General features: G+C 33.8%; 1 protein-coding gene across 13 annotated transcripts in view; it reads right to left on the bottom strand.

Annotated features, from left to right (window-relative positions):
- The window catches only part of FBXW7 (F-box and WD repeat domain containing 7), a 165,475-nt gene that overhangs the window by 44,854 nt on the left and 100,120 nt on the right, over positions 1-20,501 (bottom strand). The window contains exon 1 of one of the 13 annotated variants that reach the window (XM_036242032.1): positions 17,774-18,484. The exons of the other annotated variants lie outside the window; for them this stretch is intronic. Coding sequence (XP_036097925.1) covers positions 17,774-17,920 — 147 coding nt within the window. The 5' untranslated portion in view covers positions 17,921-18,484. Of the gene's footprint in view, positions 1-17,773; positions 18,485-20,501 lie in introns of those variants that run through there. 13 annotated transcript variants of the gene reach the window in all.

Genomic DNA, 20,501 nt, shown 5'->3' with positions numbered 1-20,501 from the left:
AATGCTCCTTTATTGGTTACTTGTCAGGGAATTATGACTTTCACTTGATTTTGATTTTTTTACTTTAGTAGACAGCCTAAAAAGACTTGACTTATTAACCAAGTAGTATGTGTATGTATATATGTATGCATGTGCGTGTGTATGAGTGCATACAGAACACACTCTTGAATATGTAGCTATCACTTGACCCTGTTTCTTAATTTCACCACATATGACCTTTTCTAAGAGCCAATCCATCTTCAATACGTGTAGATTTGATCCATGTGTGGTATTACTTCCTAGCAGTCAACATCAGTGTTGACACATGCCTATCTCTGTGATTCTATCCTACACTTTGTTTCAACTACCTCTAATCACCTTTATTCTACCTAGAATACATAATCATAACAAATAAAGATTTATATGGTTACTTTAATCTCCCACAGACATTCATTCAACAACATTTATTTGGGTGCCTATTATACATAAGCTAAAGCAAGTATGATCTCAGCTTTATGGCTGGAGTGTAGTAGGAGAGAAAGATAATGAAACAAAACAAAGCAAAACTGAAACTGTGGTAAATGCTATGGTGTTAGAAAGGGGACAATGTTAAAGTGCTGACTTAGTCTGCAGGTTCAGAAGCCTCTCTTCTCTAAAGAAACAGCTAAGTTGTGTTATAGTGGAGGAAGGGCACCACTATAGCGCAGTGCTGGAATAAAAGTACTCTGACAGGTATAAGACAAGCCCAGAGAAGCAGGCAAGGGACAGATTGCACAAGACCTCATAAGGGATTCGGTCTTTACCACAAGAGAAATGCAAAGCTAATGCAGGATGTTAGTCAAGGGAAGGACAAGATCAGATAAACCTCTTGAAAAATCATTCTGAATGTAATGTTAAAAACAGAATGGAAGTGAGAGTGGATGTGGAGCAACTATGTGAGAAGTTATTCCACCAGACCAGGTAATGTTGGCCTGGACTAGCAAGGTGCAACAGAGATGGACAGAAATGAACAGTTAAGAGATATTTAAGCCCTGGCCAGTTTGGCTCAGCGGCTGAGCGTCAGCCTGCAGACCAGAGAGTCCCGGGTTCAGTTCCTGCTAGGGGCACGTACCACAAAAAAAAAGAGATGTTTAAAACATAAAACTGATAGATCTGGTGACAGATGGGTTATGGGATGTAAAGGCGAGGGAGTCTGTAAAAGATGGCAGACACAGGTTTTCTTATGCAATGGCACAGAAGATGGCAGAGGGTACTGGGCAAGCGCAGCACTTGTGCCTGCTTCTTGGGGTAGGGAGGGTCACAAATCCAATTTCTGGTCATATTTGGTTAGAGGTGTCTTTGAGACATCCAGGTGAGGAAGTCACACTCCAACTAGCTCTGGTGCTCAGAAGAAAGTTCTGAGTTGGAGCTGAAACATGGGAGTCACCTGTGTACAAGCCAGTTCCAGTTTCCTTCACAGAGCCTCTCCTCCCCATTCTTTATTATTTTTTTAATCTTCACCCCAGGATATTTTTACACTTATCTTCAGACAGAGTGGGAAGGGGAGGGGGAGGGGGGGGAAGAGAGAGAGAGAGAGAGACATTGATTGGTTGCCACCCGCATGACCCCAGTCGGGTCCAGGATGAACCGCAACCGAGGTATGTGCCCTTAGCAGAATCAAACCCAGGACTCATTGGTCCGCAGGCCGATGCTCTAACTGCTCAGCCAAACCAGCCAGGGCCTCCCCATTCTTAAGGTGTTCAGCACAGTGCTTGCACATTAGTGATATGACTATCTTCCCCATTACACTGAGTTCCACGGATGCAGTGACCACTTCTACTTTGATTGTTGTCATACCTCAGCTCCTCATGTAGTTCCTGCACATATCAGGGTATCAATAAATAACATTTATGAGATATTTATGAGATAATTAGCAATGTAAGACATACTCTAATCAACAATGACAGAACTACAGAAATAATAACTGAAATATTTTCAGCATAATTTCAAAGATTCATTGTTTTCAGAGTAAGGTAAGGTAATGTGGGTAGGAAATGCAGAAAAATACATTTTATGTATTTCTCATTTAGTATTAATGTATTATATATAGTATTATTTAAAATATTTTATATATTTATATGTATCTTTTTCTTTAGGGAAAAGTAATAAAACTTTCTAGATATTATCTGTTACACAATTCTAGCATAAATTAAATTGGACAAAAACACAGTTTGATATGCCATGAAAATGCAATTATCTTTGTTATTAAAAGACAACCTCATTCAGGATTTCCTGTACCTTTAAAAATGCCCAAGAGAATATAAACTTTTACTGTGAAAAGAAATACAGTTTTAACAACAACAATGTACACCATTTCCCACAGATCTTAAAGTAGTATTTTATGTATTTGCAGGTATTAACCTGAAAGGTAGCATTTTTGCACCTCCATTTTACTGACAACAAAGTTTTTGAGAGTTACCAAAAGCATTATAACTAATTTCAGCTAAACAAAAACACCTTTGGCAATATACATTTTAATCTCTATGAACAGAATAACAGGCCGAGTTCCATTTCCATTAAAATTAAATTGAATACTGCATATCTTACATATAATTGCCTAGCTTTATGCTACTTTGCCTGCTTTTTATCACCATATACCATTGAGACAGAATGTACCAAGAAACACTACACTTAATGAAAAGGGTCAAAGGGTTAAGATCCCACTGAAATACCTTTTGAAAAAATATTAATAGTTATTTCATTTACTACATAAATTTTGGTTTGGGAAATATGAAAAATATTCAAGTAATAATTTCAACAACAGATACACTTCGTATACACCATTCACTTCTAACTTCGAATACAGAGAGATCATATGTATCTAAATCTTCCAAGCAGTCGACACTATACACACGAATTTCAAAATCCTCTTTGGCTTCCAACTTCTAATAAATACTCTAATATCATATATCCAAACTGAAGAATGTTATTACATTGCTAAAAGCATATACATTTTTGTATATAAACGCAGTCCAGAAATTTTAAATAAATATATTGAAGACTACAAAAGATAGCGCATGATTATGAAAGATGCAAGCTAACATAATGGAGGTTTTTAAAATTATATTCAAGAGAAACAAAATATACTAAAATAAAAAAGGAAAAACAGATAAATATTTGGAAGAGGTGGTTGGTCATTTATTACTTTTCTGCATTAGAGTTAATTAATATTCTACAAAGGTCTACAAAAGGCTGAACAACCTCTCAAGCTCTGAATTCATGGCACTGACCTTAGACTTTCTCAGAATGATTTTTAGTGCACTGTTATTAGTAAAACCTGTTCAAACACATGCCCCATCTGCCAGCACCCCATCTGCAAGAGAGCTTCTTATTCTTGCAGACAGTACAACTTCTGCCTGTTTCCTTCTCTTCTCTACATACCAGCTGTATGGTAATGAGTATGAGCAGCTGAAAATACTGCATGATAACAAAGCTAATATGAACACAGCAGAACAACACTTCCCCTCAATGAAGCACTTGCAGCATGAACATAGCAGATAAGCTAATAAACAGAGGTCGGGGCGGGGGGTGTATTGGGGGGTGCTTGTACGTATGTTAAATATGGGGTTTCCACATAATTAAAAATAAAAAGCAAGAGCAGCACGGGGTACAAAAATAAATCTAAATTTCTAAGTACTTTTGTTAAGACTTGTGAATAAATTCTTTAAGTGTTTCTAAAGTCTCAATTCTGATATAGTGATGATGATATACCCAGTACCCTTTTGACAAGCTAGTTTTCAAAGATGTTAACAAGTATGTTCCATTTCCCAAGTAACTGACTTGGGGCCTTTAGGGAAAGAAATGGAGTCAGAACTTAAAATCAAAATGGCAACTATTTGTTAGACATTTTAGCAGCTAACATAATGTGTAAATCAATAAATTCTATGTTATAAATTCTTACACAGCAATTCAAATTTTTTTAATTGAATGGTATTTGAAGCCAGCAAATTTATTCTGAACATCTGAGAAACTCCAAACAAAACACTAAGATGGCCCATGTTACCTTCTTAATTGAGAAAGACATAATGGGGCTGATTTTTTCATTTATGATAGTCACAATGCATGAATCTACATAATGTAAGTAGAACAAAATTACATTCCTTTTTATGTGCAGTATCTTTCCATTCAGAGATTAACAGTCACTCAGAAACCAGTTTAAGAAACATGATTATTCAAAATTGATGCTGTGCATTTTCCCACAATTTGAAGAAACTAAACATGAAAAAAATATTGAAAATACTAATTGTAAGTAAAAGAAATAAGTACTAATATATCATAAGAATTATAATTTTTACCAACATATCTTTAAAAAAGTCTTATGTGGGCCTGGCTGGTATGGCTTAGCGATTAGAGTGTTGGCCCTGGGACCAAAGAGTCGCGGGTTCGATTCTGGTCAAGGCCACGTACCTCGGTCGCGTTCGTCCCTGGCCCTAGTTGGGTCATGGGGGAGGGCAACCAGTTGATGTGTCTCTCTCACATCGATGTCTCTCTCTCTCTCTCTCTCTCTCTCTCTCTCTCTTGCCCACCCTTTTCTCCCTCCCACTCTATCTGATGATAAATGTAAAAATATACTCAGGTGAGGATTAAGAAAAAAGTCTTATGTGGATTTCAAAACAGACATTAATGTGTTATTACATAACCATAGTTTCTATAGGTTATTTCATTTCATCCTTACAACAACCCTATGAAGGAGAAACTATTATCTCCATTTCACAGATGAAGCTAAATAAGTGGTGGAGCTAAGAACTTAACCCGGGTCTAACTGCTTCTATCACTTATGCTCTTAGCACTCTGCTTCTGATATAAACTCCAGCAGAGCAAGGATTTGGGTCTGTTTCTTCAGTTGTACTCCAAATACCTAAAGCCAGTCTTTATTTTTTCCCATCATCTTTTATCCCTTCTATGCCTTCTTCCACCTCCACGCTTCTCCCTCCAATCCCCCCAATCACCATGCCCATGAGTTCTCTCTTTTTTTTTGCTCCATCCACCCACCCTCCCACAACCTCCCTCCCAGGTATCTGCCTGCTCTCTATCTATGAGTCTCTCTCTATTTCGCCATTCTTGACTCTTAGGAGTTGTCGAAGAGACTATAACTACTCAGTTGTTTTCTTTTTAGTGTAAATCACTTAAAGTGAAAAAAAAAATCAATAAATTTTGTAATAGCTCTAATTGCTTTGATATTTAAAATATTTACTGATTAAAGAATCTTTAGACTGCTCAGTAACCTAAGCTTTGTTCACTTGTTAGTTTGAAAAAATTAAGACTTTATTTTTAAAAATTCACATAATTAAACATTCATTTTGAAAGGCTAGTACAGAATGAATAAGGACAAAATTGCACTAATTTTAGTATTTTGCATATTTTCACTAATTCACTTGTCCTCATTTTTACTGTTTAAATATAAAGACACATTTTTCCTGTTGACTAGTTTAACATATTCCTTGACTTCAAATGTAAATCAAGGCCACAAGCTTCTATAATATGAAATCTTTTATATAATATGTATATAAGAGAATAAAAGAATAGTTCCAACTTAACAGTGCCAATTATCCTTTAAAAAAACATACAGTTGCATTTTCTCAAAGAGTAAATTTTTAACACTTATGGATTAAAAAAAAATTTCAGATGAGATTTACAAAAACAGTACTATACTGCCCCTACATGTTCAAACTCATAGTAACGACATTTTAAAATCTAAAGAGATAATGCAGAGATTTCTGTGGATTACTGAAAGGCTGTTTAAGCTTAAATTGTTCCCAAGTGAAGTATATGAAATCACCCACACATAAAAATGTAATTAATATAGTAATAACCCATAAGTTTCAATTTTCACTTTCAATATAGCAAGGAGAAAAAAAATTAAGAGAATTTCATCCAACATTATCATATATTTTTTTCTCTCAAAACAGATTTCCTCATCATTACATGAAGATGCATAAAATAAACATAAACAAATGGCTAATTCTTTTTGGGTTAACATTAATGTATAATGTTTGAGAAATACTGTTATTTGTTTCCCCTCTAGACCTAAATAAGTGTCAATAAAGTTTACAAGTATATACATAAACACATATATAGACACTATGAAAGTCATAAGAGAAGCCTTTATTTAACTAATATCAGATTTACCTAAAAACTTTTATTCTTTATTTTACCTTTCACATTTTAGGAATAAAACACGATATGCAAATAAAGAGATGTGCTGCATCAACAGGTACTTGCAGGAGGAAAGAACTGAATTGTAACTTCTGACATCTAGCGTGTCATTGGCTTTACCACAAATGGTAGTCCTACTGCTATTACTTCTACAGTAAAATTTACATATTAAAAATCTTACATTAGATTCATCATTTATAATTACCATAAATTATATCTATCATTATTTAACTGGTTTATATGTGAGACACACATTACTTTATACAAGTTTCCACAAGTCAGGGATAGGGCCAAGAACTTCAATTGTGATTCAGGAATAAACCGGAAAGAAATCACAATGGTGAGCATGATGGGATATTAAAAATTGAAGTTTCCTTGCAAGAACATAAAAAATAGAATAAGATGAAATACTATTTAATCTTTCACAGCCTCCAAATAATATTCTGTACTGGATACTACCTAACAGTATTTGAAAGCCAGTAAATTATACATTTCATAATCCGCTCGCTACCAACATAATCCTATCAAGTCAGGGAAAGCGTGTATCTGTGTATGTAAGTATCCATATATACATATGGAGAAACCATAAGACAAAGTATCATCTGTTGATTTAGAAATGAAAAGTGTGTAATTGAATAAGGAGCCTGGTGACACACTGTACTGGAGCCGACCAAACATGCTGCCCATGCCTCTGCAGAATTCTCAGTCACTAAAATGTTAAATTATATAAAAGGTAGGACTTTTTCTGCTTTGTTCAATAATGCAACTCAAGTACCTAAATCTGTGTCTGGCAATTAGTAGATACTTGTTGAATTAATTAATCAATGTTCCTCTGATTTTGACATGTGACCACAGAATGGGGACAATGAAATAATGCAGCCTCCTTTAGGGAAGGTCTCTGCCTTACTTGTCTGTTATGCTAGCAACACACACAGGGAATATGCCTAATATGTATTAGCAGAATTAAAATTAATTTAGTGGTGTTAGTTTTCCAAGGAAATACTGGGACAAGTAAAAATGTGGTCAGAGTTTCTATCGCTCATTTTAAGTATAAGTATGCTAGCATGAGTTGTAGTTAATCACTGAAAAAAATAATATATAAACTCTGAACTGCTTTTATATTATATGGAGCTCCCTATAACTAGGTTAGTCAAATTTAGGTATTCCTTTATATATGCTTTAAAGCACTTAAATATGCATGTACTTGGAGACTTAAGGCTTAGACTACTGCATTTCAAAGTGTATTCCATTTTTCGTGTGGGTAATGTCTGTGGAGTTATTTCCACAACTTTAGAGAAAACTGTGTTTCTGACTTTAGAACTTTTTTGATTTAAAAATAATAATATGGTACATATACAGTATACTACAGAACATTCCCAGTACATTACACATTAATATTTTTACAGCAAAATATAAGAATATTCAACTAAATAATAAAAGTGATGTTCTTGTCCTAGGATCAGATTTGGCTAACTTTAAAAGGTTTTTTTTTTTCTTCAGTTTTCAAGGCTTGTTGAATTTATGGTCTGCAGACATGTAACTGAATTTATTATTTCATATTTTTTTTACCTTCCCAGGAGCTTAGTGCTGTTTCTTTTTAACGTATTTTTCATCTGTCTCTCATACTGTAAGTCTTAATATTCAGTTAATTTCTGTAAAACATAACCTACAAATTTAAACAGACTTGCCCTGTGATGTTAAAATTACTACAGACTGTTATCTATCAACAAAAGGGATAACAACTCATAGCAGTTATTTCTATGATGCAGTTGTAGATTTATAAATCATGTTATAATTTGTTCTACATTCATATCTGACAACTGAGGCACAACCTAATCATTATCTGATGACAAGAACAACTAGATAGCAATGTTATCAGTAATGAGATATTGAGGCCACTATAAATTGTGGGAGCAAGTGAGAATCCCATAATTAAAAGCACAGGATTATATGGCAAAAGTTAACCCTTAAAACATTTGGAAACTAAGGATCCGTTGACTCAAAAAATGCTTACCCAGGTCAGCATAGCAGTGTTTGTGATGCTGGAGCCAGACACCTGACTTAGAATCTCAGCTCCATCACTCATTACCTTTGGGCAAGCTATTTAACCTTCCTATGCCTCATATTTCTCATCTGTAAAATAGGTTATTCATAGGATTAAATGAGTTCATACATGTAAAATTCTTAGAATAGTGCCTCCCTTGCATCCCAAGTTAGAATATTCTATTACCTTATTTTATTGTCAACAAAACATTAGCCTTAACAGTTATTTTTCTATTCCCCTAAATTAGAATCCAAGCTCACTGTTATATTCAAATGTTCTAGAAAAGTTCCCAACTAAGTGCTCGATATATATTTGGGGGCTGATATTAATATTAATAAATTTTATGTCAAGTCATAGGTGAATAATCCGCAGTAGTATAATTAACATGAAAAATCAAGATAGGAGCCCAAGTTCCTTCTGGCCATCATTTCTCTGATCATCTGCTTAGTGAACATCCTTCATGTTTTATTTTTTATTTATTTATTTTTTTATCCTCTTCCGAGGACATTATTCCATTTTTTGTACAGACAGAGTGGGAGGGAGAGAGAGGAAGAGAGAGAGAGAGAGGGAAACATCGATGTGAAAGGGACACATCGAGTGGCTGCCACCCGCACGACCAACCAGGGCCGGGGACAAACTGCAACCAAGGTATGTGCCTTAGCGGGAACCGAACCCAGGTCTCTCGGGACCACAGGCAGACGCTCTAACCGCTCAGCCAAACCAGCCAGGGCACATCCTTCATGTTTTAATCCAAAGTTACTGTTGAGCCTTTCCTGACCTATTTGCATTGAGACTTCGGTGACCTGCTCATGCTCCCACCAGTACTCTGTACATCGGCCCATTTAAGCAATTATCCTTTTGTACTCTAAGGGTTGATTTATGGTTTTACCACTAGACTATAAGAAGCTTAAAGGATTGTGACTTTTTTCACTTTTGAAAATGAGGATGAAGAATCATCACCTTTTTATTTATAAGCAATGCCTTCCACAGTGCAGAGAATAAGACTGCAAGAAACTTACAATTTATATTGTTTACTCATGTTTCTGCATGAGACATGAAACATTCTTAAGAAAAGACTGATACGATCTAATTAATTAATTCCTTTATTGATAAAATAAGTAGTGGCAATAAGTGATCTGAAAATGCCAATTTCCCCCAATTTCTGATGGAATATATGTATCAGAAAACCACTTAGGAAGTCACATTTAAAAAAAAAACCTGGTACCCCATTGAAATTTCTCTCCAAACTTGCTCATACCACCAAACTGTTCTTCCTACTCACCAAATTATTATAATAATTCTTCTTTATTTCAGCATTTTCTGACATTTCGGGGCTATTATAGATGGTCTAAAGTACCTTCTAAAGGACTATATCCTATGTTTGTTTCTCCTTCATTTTCAAAATTGGTAAGTAGTAATTTATTTTAAAATTAAATGGCAAACTGTATCTGAGTTTAGTTAAATTTAGAAAATAAAATAGTCAAAATCACAGCTGTATAGTCATTTAAAAACATTTAGTAAATAAAAACATGCCATAGGTTTTACAGTATCAGAAACTCCTTAAAGAATTTTCCAAGTTTAACACATACTTCAAAGAATTGATTATACAAATATTTATACTCACTTTTTCCTTCAAATCACTGGGAACATTAAAAGATATTAAACTCTCTGAGTTCACAGCCTAACTGAGACAGGAAACTATATGAGGCTGCCAATAACCCCACTGAGCAGTACATACATGCTTAAGGGCCAAAGGTAATGGCAACAATGACAATATGTTCCACTAATGGATGACGACAATGGTGGATGCAGTAGCGCCAGGAGAAAGGTTCCAACCACAGAGGTAAGCTAGACTGTGAAGTCATGGAAAAGGTCTGGAGAGACAGAGGCACAAATGTATCTGGTTGCTACCGAACAGATTAGTTTGAGGAAGAACATGCTGCTGGCTTTTTAAAGATTTCACATTTCTGTACGTACAAAAAAAAATCCATTTATTATTTCTACTTAACTAAGAGTTCCATGAAATGGATGTTGAGTTTCATGAAATGTCTTTCAGGCATCAAGACATTTTAGAAGAGCAGACTTGCTACAACTACTTTAAATGAGGATTAATCATGGCTGGACTAGAATCTTTTTCTTTTTCGTTTTTTTTTTTTTAGAAGGCAAACCTGGATTGGGGCTAAAGGCAAAGCTATGTCAGAAATGTGAGACTAAGTAGTAGTGCTATAAGAAACAGGCAAGTATTTCTGGCAGCTGCTCTTGCTAGGATGAGAAGTACTCTTGTAGTAGAGCTTATTAATAGCAATATACTTTGGGAGAGGCTGTCATTTATACTTACAAATATCACACTAAAATCCAGAAGTGAAAAAGTATAAACTAAGGTGACAAATAAAATTTGAGTCAATTATAAAACTTGAAGTAAAAATAATGTGTTAAATAAATGATAAATCATGAAACTATACATGTGGATAGTCTGTTTAGATGAAAACAAAGATATAGTTTTAAATTATGGGAAGAGTAAAAGAAATTGTAGTTAAAAATAATACAGATGACAGATCTATGACAAATATTATTTTCTAGAAAGAATAAAAAATAAAATCACCATGAGCAACAAATAATTTTTTTATCTATTTACATATTTTCCTCATGAAGCTTTAAGTATAAGCATATATCATTATTTTCATTTTTAAAAAGTCCTCTGTAGAAAACCTAGAATAATAAAGATGGAAATGCAATAATAAAGTATCAACTATGTAAAATCCACAAAACTTCGCCATGGTAGGAATAAACTGGCTTAGAATATTATTTCTTTCTCTCCCTCTCTCTTTTTTAATCCTCACCCAAAGATATTTTTCCATTTATCTTAAATAGAGTCGGAGGAGAGAGAAAGAGACTTCGATGTGAGAGAGAGAGAGAGAGACATCATCAGGGACGGGGAATCCAACAGCAACCAAGGCACGTGCCCTTGACCGAAATTGAACTGGAGACTCTTTGGTCCATGGGCCAACGCTCTAACCTCTGAGCCAAACTGGCCAGGGAAGATTTCTTCAACATTAGAAGTCCCTCATGCTTTTTTGTTTTTTCTTTATTGATTTTTTTTTTTTTTTTTTTTTTTTTTAGAGAGAGAGGAAGAGAGAAAAAGAGAGAGACAGAAACATTGATTAGAGAGAACATTGTTTGGCTGCATCCTGCATGCCCCCCTATGGAGATGGGCCCACAACCTGGGTATGTGCTCTAACAGGGAATCAAACTGACGACCTCTTGGTGCATGGGTTAATGTTCAACCACTGAGCCACATTGGATGGGCGCTCATGCTGGTTTTTAATTGGTACAATCTTTCTGGAAAACAATTTAGCAATAAAAAAAGTTCATACTTCTAGACCCAGTAATTCTACTTGTAGAAATCTGTGTATAGAGATGTTAAGGATTTATGTATAAAAAAGAGTTCAAAGCAGGTCACTGTCCAAATCAACAACAGTAGGAAAACTGTGGTACATTTACTTGTCAGATGACACACATTTGAGTAACTACAGCCATGGGGAACCATCAGTAATACATTAAAAATATATTAAAGTATCAATTTTGTTTAAAAAATTATTTACTTAAAATTGTTATTATGGTTATTTCTGAGCAATGGAATTAATAATAATTTAGAAAATTGTAAAGAAAAATTTTTTTTTCTAAATTTTAAAAATTGAACATGTCTTATTTTTATCAAGAGAAGTAAAAGATGGTAATTATTGGAAGAAAATAAAAATTCCTGTATCACCATTCAATTCCGAGAAGTTGGGGAATTAAAATTTATTAAATTCAGTAGGATAATAGCTCTCAAATTTGCTTTACCAATAGAGCTTATTATAATCTACGTTTGAGCTACATACAAAATCTTCATACAAATAAAAATTTCATTATAAATAAGTAGAGATGTTTTCTGAAGCAAAGGCAATACAACTGATAAAACTAGCAGACCTTAGTTGAAAGGTACCAATGGACTAATCAATAGTCTATTACAGAAGCATAACAGATTAAAATTATATACAGCTTGAACTAACTGATGATTATACATACAAAAACAACAAATTAGATTATGCATGAATGAGATTAAAATTTTGAATACAGGTATGTCTATTATCATCACTAAGTAAACAATGAAGAAAAAACTTAAACCCAAAAGACTGAAGCTAAGAGGTATTATACTGTTTTTACTTTTTGTCATCACTGTCAAAAGTATAATTAAGCAAATTGATGAGAATGATACCTCATTGCAGAGTTAATGGTTAATGTCAGACACCTTGTTCCCAGTTACTGCCTCCCAAGCACAGACCCTGAAGTATGACAAAGATTCTTTCCTTGACTGAATTCTAGTGAGGCTCCTCTGATTTCTTTTTCAATGAGACCTTGTCCTTGGGCATGTTCTCAAGAGCCAAATTTTGGCAAGAACCCTACTAAGTCAGTTTAACTAGAATCTCCCAACCTCGATATCTGACCACCCTCCATACCAGATAGCCCTCCATATCTGTTGGGTTCCTCATCCTCCACCATCTTCCAGGTCATGTCTGACCACTTTTGGTGAAGATGATTGAGCCAAAATTCTCCCTTTACCCCTGATGTTTCCTCTTAGTAATTTTCTATCCGCTACCTCTCACCCTGTTCCTTGGCTATAAATTCTCACTTTTCTTTATTGTATTTGGAGTTTAGTCCAATCTCTCTCCCCTACTACCAAAACTCCTTGTAGTAATCTCTATATCCATGGTGATTGTCCCCCAAATAAATTCTGTCTTACTGTTTTAACAATGTCATGAATAATTTTTCTCTAACTGGTATCATTCTTCAGCTTACAAAAATACCAGAGACACAAATACTGTTCAAATACTTCCAGTCTTTTATGACTATAACTAATGCATTATCTGTAGAGTAACTTTATAAGTGAAACATCTTAAAAGACATTACACAAAAAAAATCCTAAATTTATAATGGACTATGCTACTAAAAGTTATTTGTAGGTCAACTATTTCGGTCTTTGAATGTATTTTCTCCTAGAAACAATGTCAACAGTGATAGGCTCCCAGGCTTACCCTCTCAAATACTAATGTGACAATAGTTAAAAAGTGTTAAGTTTACAAGAAAAAAATTTGTATAAAGGTCACAAAATATAGTAGAAATAGAATGACTAATGCCTGAAGCATTAGAGACTCCTGGGGTTAAATACCTGCTTTACTATTTAGCAAGAAAATTGGGGAAAGTTAACTTGTTTGAGCCTCAATGTTCTAGTCTATGAAGGGAGATATTACCTAACCTATATTACTTAATAAACATTTAAGTCATTTACAGACTGAGTTAAAATACACAAAGTAGTTGGAACATACATAGTAGGTTTTTTAAAATGATAGCAATTGCCTTGACTGTTATGACTCAGTAGGTTGGGCATTGTGCCATGCATTAAAAGGCTGCTGGATCAATTCCTGGTCAGGGCACATGCAAGGGTTTCAGGCTTGATCCCTGGTAGGGGGAGTGCAGGAGGCAGCCAATCGACATTTCTCTTTCACATTGATGTTTCTCTCTCTCCCTCTCCCTTACTCTCTCTCTAAAAATCAATTTTAAAAATCTTTAAAATATATATATATATATAATGACAATTATTAGTAGCATTATACTAATACTATACATTAAGAAAATAATAAGTAGTATGTTAAAATCCTACTGATAAGACACGCAAAGATTTTTCTCTACTTAACTACAGAAGAATAAGAAGAGCAGATAGGGTTTCAAAGCAAATGAAAGGCTTAAGGTTCTAACAATCTCATTCTAAAAATTTACCATAACCTGAAACTCATATACAAGCTAAAAGATATATGCACAAGAAGATCTACTACAGTATTATTGTAATTGTAAAAACCTGTATCTCACTGTTCTATAAATAAAGTTTTATTAAAACAATCATGTCCGTTCACCAATTCGTTTAAGTACCGTCTACGGCTGCTTTCCTGTTACAATGGCAGAGCTGAGTAGTGGTTCTAATAATGACTTATGAGGTTCATAAAGCTCAAAATATCTAATAGCCTTTCACAGAAAAAGTTTGTGGATCCATGATTTAAATTAATCTTCAATGATAAAACACAGGAGTGAGATCAACATTTTCTCAAATGGCACAAATATTTTATTTTAATTTTATTCCTATATTCACTTTAAATAAAAAATTTAAATGCAGTATTTTTAATAGAACTTGCTATGGAATACAAGCATTACAAAATTATTCCCAACTAACAGAAATCCCAGTCATATATTTCATTACTGCCTGAGCTCTTAGGTTTCAGGTAAGCAAGTACTTGTCCCACACTGTCCCTACCTCACCTCCCTGCCACTTCACCAGCAGCTCTACCCTGTTCTCTTAGTCAGCTGTGTTGCCGATGCTCATGGGACACACAGTCTGTGGTTCAAACCCAAGAATATATAAAGCACTCTAAAAACAACTTGTCTATAGACCAGCACAGTCAGCCAGATTATCTTAAAAACTCCTAGATATACCAACAATTGCCTGTCATTAGAAATCACTACCAAAATAGTAACATTTAAGCATAACCTTATGAGAATATCCTAAATGCTTAAATGTCTCCAAACAAAACCAAAAAGAGTTAAGAAATGAGATTTAAGCATTGAAGTGCATTTTCTTTCAACATACTATTTTTAATTGTAAGGCAGCATTATTTCTCTTATCACTTAAAAAAAAACACTGCCAGACAAGCTATGAAATTCCATCAAGCTGTATCCTTATTTTATATGTGTTTAAAATGTAGAAAAATAATGTATCTTAGGATTTAAGAAAAAGTATTCCCACAATTATGCATTCTAATTTCAAAAAATAATAATTTTTCAGAGATTTTATAGGTAAGTTTTTCCTGTAAAATTTCTCTTCCTTAAAGGACAATCAGTTATTTTTTTAGAATGAAAAGTTAAGTACTCAACTAGTATTCTCAAATTTTCCTGAGATACTTTGGACTTACTTATAGGACTTGTAAGAAATACATATAAATCCCTGAGCCTTAATCTAGACCTTTTATATAAGACTATCCAAAAGAGGGAACCATATGTTTTTAACAAGTATTCTAGGTGATACTTATAATCAAGAATGTCTGAGCAAATACAAATTAATTATGAAGACCTTAATAATAAAAACATTTTTGTTTTAGGTAACTGATTAATAGCTAGATTGTTATTTCTTTACTATTGCTAGTATTAAGTCCAAAGTATCTCTGATGCGAAACTAGAATAATTCAAACAATAATATATTAGACTACCAGTACTAATATTATAGTTAATAACAGAGTTAATAAATTTCCTGAAAACACTCCAGAGATATAAATTGAAGTTGTAGTTATAACAACTATTTTAAAAATTTTAAACAATTTTCAAAGTTATTTTATTGTACAAACACTAAGAGGGTCAACGTCTATGATGGAGGGACAAGATCATGTTTTTCAAATTTTAATAGGTCAAGGCTACATACAATCTTATAAGAGGTCACGGTACTTTCCATTAGCTCACTACTTGAAAGAAAAACAATGGCTTACAAAATACAATAGTATATCAGCTTTATGTACTTTGTGTATAACAAACTGCTTAAAAGAAGCTACCCCTAAAGTAAAAGACAAACTGGATGCTAGACACAAGATACAGTTATATGCCACACCAAAAGGCCTTTTTAAGTCTTTGATGAAGAAAAATATATTTTAAAAATATTTATCATTAACTTTACCAAGGGAAAGTTAGCAAAATGAATAACAAAGAACATGTAAATCAATTTAAAGCTACCTATATAAACCAGCTGCAAAAAGGAGAGAGGGAGGATATCACACTATCTCTCTAATATTTCTCGTAGTCAGAGTCAATGAGTTATGCAATAGTAAGTTATTGACAGGCAGGTAGTCTAAAACTGAATGTGTTAATTTTGGTTTTTAACTCTCTTCTGAAATTTTCTAGTTTGAATTTTACTTTTCAAATTTAGTCCCCTTCTATTATTGAAAATCCAAAGCTATAATTTAATATAACATAGTAACCTAGAAAAGTCAAACTGAATAGTGACCCTGGGAAGCCCTCAGGGAAAGCCTTGAAGTTCTCTATTAGTTTTCAGAATAAAATATCTTGATTGTTAATACTTTAACGCTTTAATTAAAAAAAAAATGCCACACTTCCTTTCCTCAATTAAAAAAATGTACTTGTATTGGTATTTTCTTTTACAGAAGAATTAAAATAATAAGCTAATTTATTAATGACTTTAAAGCTAGTAGAGGCCTCTGTGTAAATGCTTATATCAGAGCAATGACCTCATTCAAAAGTTTAAAAAGCAACAAAATGAAAGAAGATAAAATAAAAGAAACACTTTCTGAAAACAGTAGAGAAGAATATAAAAGAGTGATGGAAATATTTGCATTCCATTCTCAATCTTTAAACTGTATTACATTTAAATATCATTTGAAAAGTTTTTCAACATGGCTACTACTTGTTTGGAGTTGAAGTAGAAACTACTCAAAAAGAACTAAGATAACAAAAAACATATTTTACAAAGGTTATTTTAGTCCCAGCAAATAGCAGATTCTCTGTACTAAGAAGAAAAATATTTTTCAGGTGTTATGAGTTAATCTACTTATTTAATACAATGTTTCCCGTTTAATTGAAAAAAAATATATAAAAATAAAAATGGCTACTAAAACAGTAATAGCACTGAGATATGCAAACACTCATTTAATCTCAGACAGGTTTTTTTGGTTCCTTAATGTGTTCAGAATCATAAACATATTTTAGATCTAAAAATACATCACTTAGATAATAATTCAAAATGGCAATACCAAGTAACTCAGAAAATACAACAAAACTGCTTATATTAACAGGGTCATTATCTGGCAGGGGAGAGAGGGCAAGGCATCCTAAAAAACATTCAATAGATCATAACTTGATTATACGTTAGCACAAGTCCTACAAGATGTTTGTTAGTTCAGGATTGTCTATATATAAACTGTTATCGTAACAGCCACACAATGGCATGTTACTTTTATTTTACATAACAGCAAAAAGTAATGTCTCTATTATGTTAAGTTTGAGTTTAAGAAATAGCAACTTAAAAATGACACAGCTTAAAGTGCCAGATAAATCTAGGACTCGGAATACTCATTACAAGAGCTAAATGCTGTAATTCCCATGTATAAGGAGAACACCACCAGCTTTTTGCTTTTCCGACAAAATAAAAACTACAAACTTTGGACTTTAGCATTTGCCAACATAATTCAAAACATACTTTTTATGTTTACCAATGTAAAGTAAGAATTCTAATATCATAAAAAATACACAAAGGAGAGAAAAAGGTGGATTGGGTAACCTTGCCCTAGAGGCTCTCTCTCATATCATCAAAACTATCACTTATACAAGTTTTTGCTAGCTATGTAATGCACTGCGAGTTTTAGTTATAAAAATCAACTGAAAATTGAAGCGTTTCTTTAGTCAAGGAGGCAGAAGTACTTCATTTAAATAAATATTCCTGTTTTTCAAATGTGTGAGACTTACCCGTCTTCGACAAAAGGGGAGGCCTTGGGCAATGATGCTAATGCTAAATATCTTCATCACAGTTTGGTGTGGTAGCGGCTCTTTTGCACTTTTAAAATCAACAGGAACCAAGCCATGGTTTAGAGAAGCTTTTCCCAGTTTTGACATTTTAAAACTCTTCCTGATTGATGAATACTCTCTACATGTAATATAAGCACATTACTAAAAACTCTAACCACCAAATTAAAATACAATTTTCTATTTAAAAAAATAATAAAAAAGGCTAAGAACCCAAGGCCTGCTGCTTTTGTCTTTCAACCTTCTCCTACCAAATGTCCTGACCTGCCTGAGGCTTGGTGAAGTGCAAACTCTCCTAGAATAGCCCGGAATTATAAACTACTGAAGTGCAAGCTCCTGCTCCTGCCAGTCAAACAGCTGGTGAGCCTCCCGTACAAAGTCAGTAATGTGAACACAACTGAAGCAGGGCTATGCTGTGTAGGCCCTTTTAAAATGGCTCCAACTACCAATGTAGGTATTCCCTAGAAAGTGAAAGTAAAGTTTTTTACAAAAATAAAAAAGTAAACACCGTATTTCCTCATGAATATCTAAGCCTTCCTTAACTGAACAGCAGCATTAATATTTTAGGAATGTTTTGGATTATACCACAAATTTAAGAACAGTTTTTATGCATGCTCGAAAAAAATATATACACATTTGTTCTATCTTAGATGCATTCAGAATGAGCACTATATTTTCAAGTATTTGTCTTAAGCATGCTCTTTCCTTTCCCATATATACCAGTTCATTCTCTATCTCATACTCACCAAGACATTAAATCGACTGAGCTCTCTATTAATACGCATTTCAGATTAATTTTAACAGCAGATATTTTAGTTGTTTGCAAATTTCAGTTCAATCTCTATAGTTTTGAAAAACTCAGTGATTCCACTTAAAAAAATAACAGGCATGTGTTGTGATTCATTACGGATATTAAAAAAACAAGTATTTATAGATGTAACCTGTGATGAAAAGTAATCATAGTAAAATGAATAATAACTAACCAGTTCATCGCCAATCCTTAGCGTCTAATTATTCCAGCATACTACGACCATACAAAACTTTCTAAAGCACAGAGAGGGAATGTGGTGTGCAATCCACTCCTCAAGAACTTTCAATGGTTTCCAATGCCTAAGATAAAGTTTGGAGATGAAGACTCTCCTCTAAGTGACCCCAAACTAATCTTTCCAGCACGATCTCAAATATTTCCCTAAATTAACCACTTATGTCAGTGTTAATTAATCTTTATACTACATTTCATATTTAAACCCATGAACTAAACGGTTACAAAGATGATAAGAAAGAAAGCTCAGTGTGAGGATAGCAGTTTTAATAGATGGCAGATAACAGATGTAAGCTATCTGCTCAGAATGCTGTTAATTAGTTTGTTTTCTCCTTCCATTTTATATTCTTCATTCAACAGCCACCCATCTCATTTATCTCTTCTTCCAAGAGCTTTTATGGATCTTTACAGTGGGCATTTAGAATGTGATATGGAGAGAATTAAAAAAGGAGAATGTCAGAAGTGGGTGATTTCCTTTCTAACTTTGGAAAGAACTGTCTTACCAAATATAAAGTGGGCTGTTGGGAAGTCAATACATACACAAGAAATACTCTGAGTCCTACCATGATACTACTTTCTTAAAGTATACAGTTCTCTCACCTCACAATTTAAAATGTAATTAAGAATGCAAAACCATTAGCAGAGGTAACATTTTTTAAATACTCAAAAGTAAACAACTGAAATTTCTCCAAAGATATAAAAATGAGCAATAAGCACATGTAAAGATTCTCAATGTCACTAATCATTAGGGAAATTTTAAATCAAAACCAGAAGAAACCACCAATGACCACCCATTAATGAACACCAATGAACACCCATTAGGATCGCTATTATTAAAACAAACAAAAAATGGGGAAGGAGGGAATAGGGAGAGAAAATAAAAGTGTTGGAAAGGATGTGGAGAAATTGGAACTCTTGTACATCGCTGGTGGGAATGTAAAATGCACATAGCTACTGTGAGAAATGGTATGGCGGGTCTTCAAAAAATTACATTATCCAGCAATCCCACTTTTGGATATACACCCAAAAGGATTTAAAGCAGAGACTCAGATACTTGTACACCCATGTTCATAGCACCATTATTTACAATTCACAATAGCCAAGCAGTGGAAGCAACCCAAGTAACCAATGATGGATGAAAGGGTAAGCCAAATGTGGTATAAACATACAGGGAAATATTCAGCCTTCTGATACATGCTGCAACATGAATGAACCTTAAAGACATAATGAATGCTAAGTGCAGGAAGTCAGTCAAAAAGGGACAAACATTGAATGATTCCACTTATATGATGACCTAGAGTAATTAAATTCATAAAACAAAAAGCAGAATGTTGGTTGCCAGTGACAAGGGGAGAAAGGAATGGGGACTTTGTTTAAAGGGTATAGAGTTTCAGCTGAAAAAGACGAAAAAGTTCTAGAGATAGACAGTGGCGGGGGCTGCTCAACACTGTGAATGTACTTAATGCCACTGAATTGTACACTTAAACATGACTAAAATGGTAAGTTTTATGTTATAGATATTTAATCACAATAAAAAATTATTTTAATAAAAATGTAAATGATTAGGATAGAACTAATCATCATAAAAAAATAAAGCCCTGGCTGGTTTGGCTCAGCATTTGGAGCGTT

The sequence above is a fragment of the Molossus molossus genome, unplaced genomic scaffold (assembly GCF_014108415.1).
Source record: "Molossus molossus isolate mMolMol1 unplaced genomic scaffold, mMolMol1.p scaffold_m16_p_4, whole genome shotgun sequence".
NCBI lineage: Eukaryota > Metazoa > Chordata > Mammalia > Chiroptera > Molossidae > Molossus > Molossus molossus.
Note: the sequence above shows the minus strand (reverse complement) of the source record. Positions and strands in the feature narration are given on the sequence as shown.